General features: G+C 40.3%; 1 protein-coding gene across 8 annotated transcripts in view; it reads right to left on the minus strand.

Moving 5' to 3' along the window:
• Positions 1-444: 444 nt before the first annotated feature.
• sh3pxd2aa (SH3 and PX domains 2Aa) overlaps positions 445-15,804 on the minus strand; it is a 103,385-nt gene continuing 88,025 nt past the window's right edge. For 4 of the 8 annotated variants that reach the window (XM_027156349.2, XM_027156353.2, XM_027156361.2 and 1 more), the window contains 7 exons: positions 15,288-15,371; positions 10,772-10,889; positions 9,342-9,730; positions 9,199-9,213; positions 8,840-8,889; positions 8,637-8,756; positions 445-8,409 (listed from right to left, as the gene is read on the minus strand). In XM_027156349.2, the coding sequence (XP_027012150.1) occupies positions 6,481-8,409; positions 8,637-8,756; positions 8,840-8,889; positions 9,199-9,213; positions 9,342-9,730; positions 10,772-10,889; positions 15,288-15,371 (2,705 nt within the window). In that variant the 3' untranslated portion in view covers positions 445-6,480. The remainder of the gene's footprint in view (positions 8,410-8,636; positions 8,757-8,839; positions 8,890-9,198; positions 9,214-9,341; positions 9,731-10,771; positions 10,890-15,287; positions 15,372-15,804) is intronic. The other 4 variants (XM_027156354.2, XM_027156350.2, XM_027156355.2 and 1 more) reach the window with 3 other exon arrangements.

Consider the following 15,804-nt stretch of genomic DNA (forward strand, 5'->3'; position numbering starts at 1 on the left):
AGCGGGCTGTCAATCACATACACAGCTATGTCTTTTGTTTAATTATGTAGCTGTGTCTTGAACATGGATTTTCTAACCTAATTGTTAGTCAGGGACATTGTGTATCACCGTGCAAACCCATATGAGCACATGCACAATGAATAAACTCAGATTAAACTCAGATTAAATCACTGCTCTTTCATGTTGCTTTGGCTTGTGTAAGGCTGCCCCCTAGTTCAGAGAAATATACTTACACTAGCATAATAATAATAATAATAATAATAATAATAATAATAATAATAATAATAATAATAATAATAATAAAAGCAGCAATTGCTATTTTATTTGAATAAGCTTTTTAAAGATTCATGTAACTTGTCCACATCCAAAATGAATCATTCATCTCTATCACCATGTAGTAGTAGAAATAATAATAATGGGGGAAAAAGATCTCTAAGAGACAGATGACAGAAGAATGATATATTTTATTGTTTTTTTTTTCTTCTTTTAGGTCAATGCAGGATACAATGTAAACATGAACAAAATACATAATAGTTAAAACAATGAAACATTGCTGAAAACAAACAGTATAGCTGTAGACCACCTGCTTTCAAAAACAAATGTGCTGAACATCCAACAAAATTATTGTAGGAGAAGAAGTCTATGTAACTGACAGAGACCCGATCCTGAGGGCAAGCTATTAAAAGCCCCCCTGCTAATAAAGCCGGCACTCGATGGCATGTTTACTGTCGGCAGAGTGAGACTCGATGCAACACACAGCGGTTGATGGCTTTGGAGCGAGTCGTCGTCTGCCTCAGCATGATGTTATTTCCTTGACTGTTAATTAATACGAGAGAAATGATAATTAGAGAGAGGAATCATACAGCGTCAGAGAAAGCAAGCGGCGAGACATTAGACAGACTCTGTGTGATCGCCGTTCCTCGCTGCTTCTCATCAAGAAGATGGCATGAATAACACAGCACCCTGCCACTCGGGATCCAGCTCTATCACATCAACAGCACCAGATAAATCTCAAACATGAACACCTACAGAAATTCCTCAGAAACACCTCTTATGTCTCGTCAGACAACACATACAGCTAGCGTTCTTTCAGCTCCTCGCCTAAAGGTCTTTCGAGTCAGGTTGAGCCGCCGATCAAGTTATAGCGCCTCCGAATAAGTCACACGTCGGCTAGGAAGATGTTTCCCCTCGCTGACACATCATTAATCCTTACGCACTTCTCCATTTTCTCGGTTAGCTGTCACTGGGATTCAGGATGCGACCCCCAAAGAGCTGTAATTAACTGGCTGCTCGGGTAATGTGATTTCACAGCAGCGCACGGTGCCCGCAGTGCTCTGAACGTCTGCTTTGTAATGAAGGCTGCCCACAACGGATCCGTGAGGAATACCAAAAGGCCCTGATGCCAGATGCAATCATCTACTAAAGCACTAGCAATAAGCTGTGCGTTTTCAGAAATGCAGGCCTGAGGCAAAGCTTCACTGGCTAGAAGGTTTTACTAAAACCTCAGACGAGCTGTCAGGGCTTCCCAGCTTGGCTATAAATGATTCACGGAGGTACACAAGCCTCAGACTGACCATTAATTATCTCTGTAGCCTGGTCTTCTGTTTCTAGCAGTTTTCCTCGACACCTGTCAGATTTCATATCTTCAGGGCTACAACTTGAGCGAATGCATCTGTACAGGTACATCACAGCTGTCCAACTTGATCTGGTATCACCTGACTGAGCCCGAACCACCTCCTGAACTAACTAACACCGTCCATCGATCAACTTTCTCTTTCCACCTTCTCAGAAATCCTAGCAACATGCAAACCTTCTCCATGTTCATACCCACACTCATAGCCACACACACACACACACACACAACACACACGCACTCACTCTTGTACAATTCCTGCCCTTAAGGATTTATACACAGGCTGAAAACGAGCACTCCTGCACTGACTTATATTCAGATGAAACAAATACCAACTGATCAGAGGCAAGGACTATAGTCTAATAAAACACTATTAGAGAGCATAAGAAATAAAAACATCCAGACTTGTAAACATGGCTCATGGGCTAATGAAACCTCTGTCTCAGATTTGGTGAAGGAACACACAAGAAGACTGTTGTGTAAAATGTACTGCTATATATAGATTCTTAGAAAAAAGGCTCCTCAGAGGTTCTTTGGAAAGTTGCCATTTTTCTAGAATTCTATCCTTTCTTCTGGAGTGTTTCTTCTGGGGCTGTTTTAGCTTAGTGGTTAAGGCGTTGGACCACTGATGGGACGGTTGTGAGTTTAAATCCCAGGTCCACCAAGCGTCTACTGCTGGACCCTTGAGCAAGGCCCTTAACCCTAAGTTGCTCAGTTAAAAAAATAAAAATAAAACGTAAGTCACTCTGTGACACTCAAAGGCGTCTGCCAGATGCCGTAAATGTAAATAGAACCGTTAGGACTTGTTGAAGAACCTTTTAGGATGCAACTTTTTTGCCTTTTTTTTCCCCCATCATAAGAGTGCAGTGAACAGTGAAGAAAAATAGCCAGCAAGACAAGCGAGCACAAATCGAAGTGCTGCATCAGTTCTGTGTCACTCGGCCGACTTTCCAAAGGCTCGGGCTCTCATGAGTGACTTCCCTAGTGAACGAGAACATCCGATAGATCAAAAGGCCTCTGAAATCCTCCACTTCAGACCAAGGATAAAATTGTTTTAAAAAAAAAAGAAAAAAAAAAGAGCTGTTGGATGTTCTTTGATCCAGTTACTTGGTTCTCTCAGAAATAACGAGAACACACTGTACTTTTCCTTAGCGATAGGGTGGTACCATCGAGAGAGCATATTTTCTACCTTTAGTACGTATCTTCCCCCCGGAATCATGAACATTGTTTAAAACGACTTAAGGTGCATACTTGGATCTTAACGGCCAGCTTTAATTAGATTTAATAAAGCCTCCCAGGGAAAAGACACAAACTGAAGGTAAATCTATCCCAACAAGAAAAAGTACAATTTCTCGTCTTTATTACAGAGCTACACTCTTATACTAAAGTGGCCTTGTTACATTCAAACAATAAGAGTCTCACAGGGACTTTGTAGAAAAGAAAAGCATGTTCCACGACACAATGTTATTCTGATGTGTTAATAAAGAGGTTATGAGAATCCCTGTTCTGAGTGGTTGTAGACGTACAGAGTGAAACGCTGGATGGAAGCAACAGCTGGTTACCAAGTCCTGCTTTTAAATTCAAAATAAGCGAACAAGCCAGTGGGTTGGACGGAAACATTTAAACACTGGCAGTGTGAAGGAGGAAGACTCCAATGTCCCCCACTTCAAATTTTATCCCACTGGCAGAAAAAAAAGGCATTATTGTTAGATGTGGTCTTGTGGCAATACGACAGCACAAATGGCGACAACACAAAGTTTTAAGAGTCCTGCTATGGAGTCAGGCACCAATGTCCATCTGTCCTGTGTATCGGGACATTTAGAACGTTTGATCGGAAAATGTGGAATGACACGTGATGTTTGTTTTAACTTGACGTGAAAAGCTGACATTAAAAAGTAAGGGTCCTGATCCAGTATCAAAAAAAACCTCTGACAGTTCCTTGTTTTTGGTGAGATGCCGATTAGTCTATTGCACATTTCCTCATTACATTTGTGTCACAAAAAAAAAAAAAACACACACACATGGAGGGGGAGGGATAAAGGAAATAATAAACCGCAATAAAAAATATATAGATTAAAAAAAGGAAGACCGAACATAAAGGATAGATGATACAAAATGACATAATACAAAAAAAAAGGCCTAGCGTGAAGTAATATTTCCCTTGTAAATTGTCGATGCAAACAAAACAAAAAAGCGCAAAATGTAAATGGGATTTACTCGACAGAAGCAATATCCATTCAAAGTGTTGGAGTGAGTCGACACGTTTCTATAATGCCTTCGTCAGGGTGGGGATTTGGGGAGGTGGGGAAATGAAACCAAATTCTACTAAACTCCTTTAAATTGAGCAAACCTTTTTTTTTCCAACTGATATTCCTAACCAAAATAAATGATTTCATTTTGAATGACTGAAGCACTTTGTAAAATTGATCTTGTAATTCGTATTAGAGATTTTTTCCCCCCAAATTAAAGAAAAAGTGTATAGGTATGAAACGAACAGAATATCTGGCATTATAGAAATTCCAATAATGAGAGAGGAAGTGTCCATGGTTGCTAAAGGTGCAGCAATCAGCTTTTGGAACGAAAAAATAAAGTGTAGGGGAAAAAACATGACCTGATAAAATAGATTCTATATGAATAAATGTTTACCTGCGTTTGTTTTTAAAAAATAGTGGGAAAAAAAATCTCAGTTATCCTCAGATCAATGGCAGTCCAAAAATATAAAAGAGAATATAGCAGTAGCCAATCTGTTTCACTAGAGGGCGCCACTGTGGAGTCTTTAAGCAGTGGCTAAATCACTGAGCGCAAAATGAGAGGTAAGAATTAAAAAGAATTAAATAATCATAAATACAAAAAAAAAAAAAAAAACCCAAAAACATTTTTGTTCAATAAATAATGTGCTGATGAAGTACACTGCATCTTTAAATAGATGCATTTTTGATTTACCAAAAGAATGCACCATCTCACAACAAATGAACCACTCCGTTCATCATTATTGTCTGAGTGTGATCACACAACAAGAACAAAAGGAAGAGAAAACAAAAACTAGCTACAGCTTAATAGAATATAACTGCAATCTAGCAGGTATTTAACTTTGTTTAATACTATAATACTGTCCAGCAGAAAAACAACACAAAAAAAACCACATTAGTGCTTGACCTGACTAAGAGTTCACACAGCACTGTTCGTTAGAAAAATATTTCAGCAGTCTTGAACATCAGCCTTTTGACATGGATCGCATCCATATGTTTATTTTTGAATTAGGGTCCTTCAAAGATGGGGATTAAATTGAATTTTATTTTATTAATAAATAACTACTAATTTGGGAAAGAATGACTATTCAAATTGAATTAACCCATACATGAAATTACACTTGTACATTTATTTATTTAATTTTTTTAAATCAAGGAAAACACAATCTAAAATGAAGCTGAACTGCTTGCTGTGTAACTTCAACTTTGACGCCAATACTGCCCAGCAATATGGTTATATGTTGAAATTAACCTAGCATATCAATGTGCTTTTTGTGGGTAAAGAAAAAAAGAATCAAGTGCTTCCAGATACAGTAATTAAATATCTATTTTTTGCTCAGTTCTAAAACCTCGTTTGGGTTCACTGACTACATCGGTTTCTTTGTAACCACAAAATAAATACTAAAACAAAACAAACTAGCAAATGTGTTGACATTTTGCTTTCGTTTGATCACATTTTGGGCTCATTTGTATGTAACTAATTCCCTGGGATAGACTGGCGAACGTTAAGCAAATATTCCAGTATGAAAATTTAATAACAGTAAATATAGTAGACCTAAAGCAGCAATATAACCTGTTTTTGTTTTGTTTTTTGTGCAATTTTGCAAACTAAACTCGGTCTGGGATTTGTACCCAGATGTGAGGTGGGTTAAAAGTATTCAAATCCAACTTGTAGCGAATCCAATTTCCTGTCGATCTGAGTTACACATAATGGCACCACATCTTGTTCTTTAATGAATCAGTGACCTTTATTCATGATGGCTGGGCTTTATAGCTAAGTGAAGGGAAAAACGTAATGCCAATTAACGAAACCCTCATCAGAGACACATCAGAAAAATGAAAGATAACATGACAAATATCACGTTGAGGGACTTCTTTTTCCAGGCTTATAGAGTTGCTGGGATGTCACAAGAAAGCAGAAATACGTCTCTAAGGAAGACATGAAAATGCACAAGATGCGAATAAAGCAATTACAAAAACTGAACAAAAGTTTAAAAATAAGAAAATCAAATGTAATCGTTAAATGCACTCAACGGTAACAACCACTTGTTATTTGCGTAACCGATGTCTTACATTCTTATTTTTGAGTGCCCACTTGTTTTGTGTGTTACTCCCATACTGAAATCCCTCCGGTTCTCTTTTTTTCTGTAATTTTATAGCAAAAATAGTTTTGGTTGATTTCTGCACTAACAGGCCTATGGCACCATGTTTGGTACTTATACTGATTCACCGGTGTTTAAGTTATTCCGTTTAACATTCAGTCAATGATGGACAAAGGCACCCATTTGGCATAAAATTTCTCTCAACATTTGCCTGGATCTTCTATTCTATCAAAATCATTTCTGTTATTCTTCTTTCAGACTGGAGACATTATTCTCCAATGATGCTTAAGACACTGGGTTAGCCCAGTTTGCTTGATGGCATTTTCGTACTTGCGTACTCCACTTACAAATAACTGATCATATTTAGAGTCTTATGTACTTTTTAAGTAAACCAGCACTAAAGTGTCTCATTGATACAAAAAGGTCCTCCTCATAGAGTTTGATAGGAAATGTACATTTAAATTTAACTAACATTCTTTGGGGAGGTGAGTTGGTGCTATTTCTTTCTTTCAAGGTAGTTGGATGGCACCCAGCCTTTCCTTCCCTGAAGGCCATCTAGAACCTGGCAGTACCACCATCCATTAGGGTTCTTTTCTAGAACCTCCAGACTGGTGCCTTCAGGGAAGCCCATAGTCTCCTCGTCTCCACGATAATCTGCAATAGAGACATAGACTTCCCGTAGGTTGTTATGGATGAGATGTGTTTTCTCTATGGGTTTGGGCTTCACTGTAGAGATTGGAATTCCATTTCTCTGAGCAATCAATGGACTAGAGCTTCCTGCTGGTGCAATTGTGGTAGTTCCAGACCTCATCCTTACATCGGTAACAGGCTGTGGGCGTACAGCAGTGAAGGAAGAGTTTCGACGCACACCACCACTAGACCTCATATGATCGCCGGCACCTAGTGATTCGTTACGCCTTAAGGACCCTGTGTATAAATTGGTATCCTTCACAGGCTGTGGCGGGGACACAAAAACTGACTGTGGTCGCACAGCTGCCTGACGAATGCCATTCCGCATTCGTACACTTGAACCGTTGAGCTGAGGGGATGGCTTACTAAAACCACCCGGTGGCTTATTGGGAATAGGAGGACTGGGATTTGTTGCACGACGTAGATTCTGCTGATTTAGGTTATTGAGAGCCTGAACACGTTGCTCATTCTTTTCTAAGCTATTCGACTTGCTGGTGTTGCTCAGCTCTGCCAGGGATCCATCATGAGACTCTGAGACACCAGCATCTGAAGGTTGCCTAATAGGCTCTAGGTAGAATGTAGGTACCCAGCCTTCATCTACACCCCACCGCACGTACCACCAGCCGCTCTCCTGCTTTTCCAGTACCTCCACTTCCACACCAGCAGGAATGCTGATCTCAGATTCTTGTGCCCGCTCATATGCATCTGTAGTACGGTATGAGGTAGTACCCTCATAATCGGAGTCCCCTCTGCTGCCCTTAGAGTAGGTGCTGGATAGATCTGATGTGCTACGGGAAGTTACAGAATCCTCTGATGACACCACTGATGCAGTCTCAGAGTCTTCTCCACCACGTGCACGGACCATCCCATGCCGAATTCCGGCAGGACGCAACTGCCGTCGCAAGCTACTTATGTCCATCCTCTCCGGGCTCTGCGTTTCAGACTTGGTCAATAGGGGCTTGGGTCGAACCACTGGCTTGGGGCGAGTTGAGGGGCTCTGACCAATTCGAAGCTCCACATCCTTGCGTAAAACTGGCTCCCTTTTGGGATTACGGCCAGATTCATCTGAAGACAACCTTGGGCTGGTCTTCTCACCACGGGTTAGTGACTGAGTTCGCAGATCTTGAGTGTCCCTGTAAGATTTTCCTCCAGCAGATGAGGACCCCAGGGGTTTGCGGCCCAAAGTACGACTTCTTGGTGATTCTGAACCCACGGCAATAGATTCTCTGGCAGAGACAAAGTCATCAGAGGCGTATCTAAATCCATCATTCTCATAAATTGCCTCTTCTCTGGTGACTACTTCTACTGAGTGTTCGTTCCTTAAGGGGGAAGTCTTCACAGTAAAAAGAGGTGAGGCTTTGCCGGTAGCCTGAGCAATCCTTTCAGCAGCAGCTTTGCTGCTTTTTATAAGCACAAGACGAGGCTCCTTTTTTATAATGCCTGTGTCCACTTCCAGGTCACATCCCATAGCGGGAATGTCGTACTCTGGCTCCTCATATACAGGTCTATTGGGGGATTCTGGAGCTTTGGAGGCAGAAGCACTGGGACAAGTAATGTCCTCAGAATCCTGCTTTTTGACAGGTGGTGCTGGGGGTGGCACTTTGGGCCGAGTGAGTGTGCTAGTTCTCCTGCTTAGATTAGGCTTCTTGCGCTTGTCAATGTAGGAACAAGGTGCCCAACCCTCCATGTCCCCAATCTGGACATACCACCAGCCACCAGAGTTCTTCTCTATTACCTGCAGGTCACAAAATGAATGACTTATTATAAAGCTTCATCTATCCCTTTGCTATAACTGAAGACATTTCTGAAAAATAAATCTTTCCAAACACTTATTTAAACTTAGTTTAGAACTGGTTAATATATGGTCTATTTAGGGTCTGTGAGACACTTTTATAGAACTTTAACCTTTTACTTTCTTAAATCACACTGGGGACTTTATAGTCTTGTGCTAACAGGTCTTACATCAGCCTTTTGTCCTCCACGGAAGCTGATGCCATCTGAGATGCAGGACTGAAACTCTGCAATGGTGTAGTACTCTGTTTCCACGGTAGGGGGCTCTGGAGGCTTTGGCAGCTGGAATCCCTGTAGATGCAATAAAGCAGGCTTACACTGCTGTTCAATTTCACTTAAAAAAAAATTATTACTAATAATTATTTGTAACTAACCAGATTTGTATCTCGGCGAGGGGGGGGTTTCTGTCTGAGGTTGGGAGATCCTGCAAAATGGAGTGAAAACATTTTACAACTCTAGACATAACAAAGATGTAATAGGCTTAAAAAAAGTTGTAATTAGCAAACACCTTTTGTCACGCACATCTTTTTGTAATCAAGCAAGCCAAACCTTAGACCGTCATTAGCATAAGACAAATAAAACAGTTATTCTGTACAAAGCAGTTTTAGTGACATCCTCAATGAGAACAACATTTTGTGGAGCTTTTTTTTTTTAAAATATCAATCCACAGTCAGATGTACACACTGTTATTTATTTATTTAGTAGTCTTGCACTCACAGAAAGTCAGGCTTACCTATAGCTTCAAATCCTATTTAAATGAAAATAGGGACATACTTTTCAATGGATTATTTGCAGTAAGGGTATGTGCAATTAACTGTCCTCATATCAATCAGCTTCTAGAAAAAGATGACAGATTAGTTTTGTAAATATTCTTACCGATCTCCACTCTGTGTGGCGCAACTCTTGCTATAGCAGGCGAGCCCGGCTCTGCCTTTGGCTTAGTGTCTTGTGGGGTGGCACTACATACAGACTGCAAAACTGCCTTTGGGGCGGGGCTGGCTGTCATTGAAGCCTGTTCTGCTTCAGGGGCACATGGCATGGGAAGACTGATCTCGCTCTTGGAGATGTGACGATCTGGTGTAGTGGCCTCTCCATCTGTCTGCACATCCTTTTCGCTGACGGCTTTCTTGTTTAGCAGATTGCTAATCTCCATTATGTTACCAATGATTTCCACAGGGCCAGTCATGGTCTTCTTCCTTGGGGAGAGGTCGTCCTTTGGCTTCTTCAGGTATGAAGCTGGGGCCCAGCCCTCCTTGCCCAAGTACCTGTTACATAATGGACAAAAGTTAACTCTATATTAGGGCCATAATCCATACTGACTAATCATATGATTTTTTCCGAATTGTTGAAATAACTGAAGGAAGTTTTTAAAGCAGAATGGGGTTAAAATTGGGGGTACTGGCAAAAAGGTTCACTTCAAGTCATCTTTTTACACTGAAGACTTCTAGCAACAGCCAAGTGGTATTCAGCTTTATATCTTTGTATCTTCAGTTTATTCAAGATTCAAGATTCAAAGTGTTTATTGTCATATGCACAGACAGAAAGCATGTTTCCCTGCACAATGAAATTCTTACTTTGCTGTCCACACTAAATGTCATACAGTAAAGTAAAAAGCCAAAATAAAAATGTGTGAATGAATAAAATAGAATAAAAAAGAGCAATAAAAGAAATAAAGTTCTTAATAAAGGCAATAAGAGGTGCAGTGCCGAATAAGGCAATAAAGTGAGGAAAATGAATGTGCAAAAAATGTAGTTCAATGTAAACAGTTATGTCCATGTAAACAGTTAGGCAGTTATGTCCATAATTGCAAACTCCTATCAGCTGTTTAGGAGTCTGATGGCAGAGGAAAAGAAAGAGTTCTTCAGTCTAGAGGTCCTACATTTCACACTTCTGTACCTCCATCCTGAGGGTAGAAGTGTGAACAAACCGTACTGGGGGTGGGAGGGGTCTTTATGTGGATAATTGTTTTTTTATTAATTGTAGTATTTTTAATTTAGCGAATTTGTTTGTAAAGTGATCGCATACATAGAGGTTCTGTCTCTGAGTGGAGCACTAAGGCAAAATGGCATATGATTCTCATTCTCATATTTTTAGCTGTAAAACTCCCTGCAGGGGAAACAATTATATACAAGATCAGAGTTCGAGAGACTTGAGCTGTGTGAGGCAAGTGGGAAACGCTTCTACGGTATATGGTGCATAGTGCTAAACTGAAGCTAAACAATAAAAATGCAACGTAAATGCACCGATAAAGTCACAATAAAATAGCAACCACAATTGCTCTGAGAATTCAACAGGGTCACGCTTACCTGATATACCACCATCCCTCCAGGTTCTTCTGAATGACCTCCACGGTTACTCCTTTCTCAAACCCGATCTCATCCTTACCCTGACTGGTGTATGGCTGAACAGTGATGTACTTCTCCTCTGAGAGAAAGTCAGAGAGAGAAAGAATTGTCAGGCAAGAAATGTATTGCTTCAGGTTTTTTCTTTGCTCAGCAATGTCACAGTCTCAAGTCTCTGCATTAGTCTTGAAAAAGTCCTCTGCTAACAACTTGGGGTCAGCTTACAGCTAAGTATATGAATATAACTAAAAGACTACAATAAACTTGATTTTAATATATGCACCTTTATAAGTAACTCGATATTGTAAATATTGTGCTCCAGATTTTATAATATTCGACACCAGAAGAAAGGGTAATTCTATGGACATAACTGTGATTGTGGCATAGCGTAATAGCTATAACTGGCTAATAATTTAATAATAAATGAATAAAATAGGAAAGTGTTGCTCTTTACGTTGCTCTATACGTGTTTAAAATGCTTCAGGGTGGTAACGACGCTTTGTATCACATGATTGGTTATTTTCCTAATCATTGCAAGCATCAATGCAATATTCCTATTTTATCAGATGTATATCTAGGTGCAGCTTAGTTTTCTATTGAAAATGTTTGATATACAGCCCATTTTTTGAGAATCGACTGCTTGCCATGACACGATAAGGGAGATGTAGGTTGTATTGTAGGTAACTGTAATATTTTTGATGCAGACTGTTGTTGCTTTCTTGTGTATTTTTTGCTTGTTTAGATGTTCAAGCAAGAATGAAAAATTGACATACATCACATAAGCTTACACAAAAGAATCTCTCAATTGTAAATGTTGCACAGGTATACAGTATTACAACCTAAGTAATGTGCCTTAGAGGCCTTAAACTCATTAGAAATTGATCACAAATGTAGGCACCCTAGACCTTTCTTGTTGGTATGAAAAGATTCTCTTCCTCTAAACAAAGTGTCTCTAATAATGGAAGAGGCATTTAGCATACAACACTCCAAATCTGAGTTTTGTACTTTTAGCCCTTTCTTCACCATACCACAGCTATTAAAATGTTTAAAGGGGTATGAGTAGAGAGCAAAAATGTTAGATTTTTCCAACCAGTAGTGGTACTGCAGTGTGCAAACTGTTCTAGATGTGTGGAAAAAGGCAGGTTGGTCCAGCACACATTAGCTTTGTATGCAGTCATGATGTGGTGTGCCAGCAAAAAAAACAAAAAACAAATACAGCCCTGAGGAGATTGCTTATGTTTTCAGTTTTTGTGCATGATTCAATAAGGTTCATAGCACAGGAGAATATAAGTTTTTCACTTATAGAAACTTATATTCTACTTATATTCTAACTACTTTTTTAGTTTCACACTTTCCAGGAGTGACAGACCGACAGACAGAGAGAGAGAGAGAGAGAGAGAGAGAGAGAGAGAGAGAGAGAGAGAGAGAGAGAGAGAGAGAGAGAGAGAGAGAGAGAGAGAGAGAGAGGCAGAGAGGCAGAGAGAGAGAGAGGCAGAGAGAGAGACTTACAGAGAGAGACAGACAGACAGACAGAGAGAGAGAGAGAGAGAGAGAGAGAGAGAGAGAGACTTACAGAGAGAGACAGACAGACAGACAGAGACAGACAGACCGACAGAAAGAGAGAGAGAGACAGAGAGAGAGAGAGAGAGAGAGAGACTTACAGAGAGAGACAGACAGACAGAGAGACAGACAGACAGAGAGAGAAAGACAGACAGACCAACAGACAGAGAGAGAGAGACAGAGAGAGGCAGAGAGAGACAGAGAGAAAGACAGAGAAAGAGAGACAGACAGAGAGAGACAGAGAGGGAGAGAGAGAGAGGGAGAGAGAGAGAGAGAGAGAGAGAGAGAGAGAGAGAGAGAAAGGCAGACATATAGAGAGAGACACACAGACAGACATAGAGAGAGACACACAGACGGACACAGAGAGAAACAGGCAGACATAGAGAGAGACACACACACAGACAGACATAGAGAGACACAGGCAGACATAGAGAGAGAGGCAGACAGACAGACATAGAGAGAGAGGTACACAGACAGACATAGAGAGAGAGGCAGACAGACAGACATAGAGAGAGAGGTACACAGACAGACATAGAGAGAGAGGCAGACAGACAGACATAGAGAGACACAGGCAGACATAGAGAGAGAGGCAGACAGACAGACATAGAGAGAGAGGCAGACAGACAGATATAGAGAGAAACAGGCAGACAGACAGACATAGAGAGAAACAGACAGACATAGAGAGAGACCGAGACCTTGAACTAAAACCCAAAACTGCCCACACAAAATGTATTCAGTGCAGGCATTACTTCAGGCCAATGTATAAAACCACAAACACATTTTTCCCCAGAACAAGAGGAAAGTATAATTAGTTGTTACCATGCTAACACGAGTTTGGATACTTGCTAAACTGCACCGCTTTGCACAACCATGTGTTATATGCATGTTTGTATGGTTTGGATGTCGTGTGTTGGTGTGGTGCACTGGTTGATTGTTTTTGTGCTAGTTTGCAGAGTCAAACTGGGATGCATCTACTTATTACATCCTACATTCAGGCCATTCGGTACAGAAGCAGCCAAAAGAGAAATTGTATAAACATTTCCAGTTAGTCAGTTTAGCTAGTGTAGTATTTCTAATCCAAGTTTACATGAGTCAGCATGAAACAACAATATCTGTAAACTCTTCACTGTTGTCCAAATAAGAAAAGGTCACAGCACAGGTATTTACTCAAACAGATCTGTGCAGCACAAAGCAGTCTATTCAGTCTTCGTTAAATAAATAAATAACAATAATAAAAATATCCTCCTCTGAAAGTCACATTCAAATTTCACTTTCAGTGACCACATCTGGATATGTCCTAAAATGGAGTTCACACTGTATTAAGTTTCAGTTTGAAAAGGCAAAAACAAACTCCAGACGATGGTGTTTCTAGCCAAACATTGCCATGTGGCATATTTTTTACCCTGGCAGATTTTACACACTTGAAAAACTCTCACCTCGGAATAACAATGAAATAGAGCCAGCTCGATAGAGCATCTGCTGCATTAATATCTCTCTTGGCATTTGCACGCATAACTAAAAACAAAACATGTTGGTGCAGTGGCATTTTAGTGCTCTAAATAAAATCTGTCTTCACATCCTACACTGTAAAGCATGACAGCCCCGTTAAAAATATGTGAACTCATATCTTATCTTTAACTTCAATTGTGCTGACAAGTTTTGGCAATTGTCCGGGGCAGTGTGGGTGATGTATGTGCATGTGCTCATGGATGTACTGTATGTGAGTATGTGTAGCTAACAAAGGTGGTGTTGGTTGAGTGTTCAGCATTATATTTCATAATAAAATAAGCTATTTTAATCAGAGTTGTCCTATAACATTTCTGGGGAACAGATTGCAATTCTAAGATAAAAGCTTTCCATCCCGGATCCTTAACTTTGGCCTAATTTGAATTGTCTTTACCGATGGTAGCTAATGGTAGCAAATTTTTGTTCCCCAGGCATTAAAAAACAGCTAGCTTCACACATCGCATTGTAGGTAGACTGCTTTGTTATTCAAATGATATAACATGACTTAACTTGTTACCACTAACCACTAACTTGTTTGTTAGTCTTTGTCTTTGTGGTAACAAGTTAAGTTTGGAATCCATTGTGAAGAAAACAAACATCACATGACTAATGTGTTGCCAATAAGCTATCTTAGGTTCATCACTGACGCATTCATCGAGGGTCACCATGATGACAAGAAGAGTCACAGAAGAAGATAAACAACCAATTCTTCAGAAATTCATGATTCTTGATGTTGGTGTTGTTTATCTTGCATTGCTCATGCATAGCTGATGGTTGTCTTTTCCCTAGAATTATTCTTACTTTACTGTGTGCTCCCTAAATAATAATCCACTTCTGTGTGCTGGCAAGCTGAATCAATAGCCTCATTAGTTCACGTTGCCTTCCAATGTTAAAAGAAAAACAAATTTACATTGAATTTAACTGAACCATACAAGTGTTTATTTACCGTCACGAAATCGTGACCGATTTAAACAACGGGAACGTTGTCATAAAACTGTCCAGAGTGCCAGTATTTGTCAATTTAGAAAGGTTGTGTTTTAATTGCACATTTTTAGAACAGTTCAGTAATGTTATTGTTTTATCAGAAGTTGTTTTAATGAACATGCAGACATTGTTTAGTTGTTGTTAAATGATGGTACGGAAGGTTTCCCCGAATGTGAAATCGACGGTTAGGGGACATGCTGCCCAGAGACTGATGAAATTCTAAGGACATGGCTGCTAAGGCAGTGTTTACACTTCCTCGATTCAGTGTATTTATGGGAATGCCTCAGGAGGATTAGAGACCACTGTGTGTCCATAGTTCTGTGTACACCATGATGCAAGCACACACTCACACGGCAAGTGTCCGGACACACCCATGAGCCCACCTGCATGTGGATATCCCTTGTTTCCATGCTTGTGTGTGTGTGTTCACCTCGACTCTGTTGGCGGTTGACTATGCCCCCTAGTGTCCACCTCCGGTCCAGTCGCTTCAGATGGGCCTTGCGCCGCTTAGTAACTGATACGGATGGATGAGGAAAGGAGAAGAGCAGGGGAGAGAAACAGAACAGGAAGACAAAGGACAAACTGAACATGAACAACTGAAGAAGAAAACTGGCATTAGTAACATGAAGCCAACATTATGGGGAAGGAAAAGAACAGTAATGGCAAGTCTGTTAACAATGTTGGGTTTCTGTTTGGTTAGACACTGGTGGATAAAGCTCTAATGAAGTGAGGGATGAAGGGCAGGATCAGGAGGTTACATGTGTTACGACATTTATAGAAACTCACTGTACTGGAACAGCATACAGTGATGAACGTCTGCCTCGTGCAGGTAGAGTTCATCTCAAAGCACATTCAAAACGCAGTGCAGACATTAAGCCCGGTTTCATCTCATCAGGGGACACCAACATGACCATATTCTGTCAGACGTGACATTTTAACCAGCTGTC

Source organism: Tachysurus fulvidraco, chromosome 18 (genome assembly GCF_022655615.1).
Source record: "Tachysurus fulvidraco isolate hzauxx_2018 chromosome 18, HZAU_PFXX_2.0, whole genome shotgun sequence".
Taxonomy (NCBI): Eukaryota; Metazoa; Chordata; class Actinopteri; order Siluriformes; family Bagridae; genus Tachysurus; species Tachysurus fulvidraco.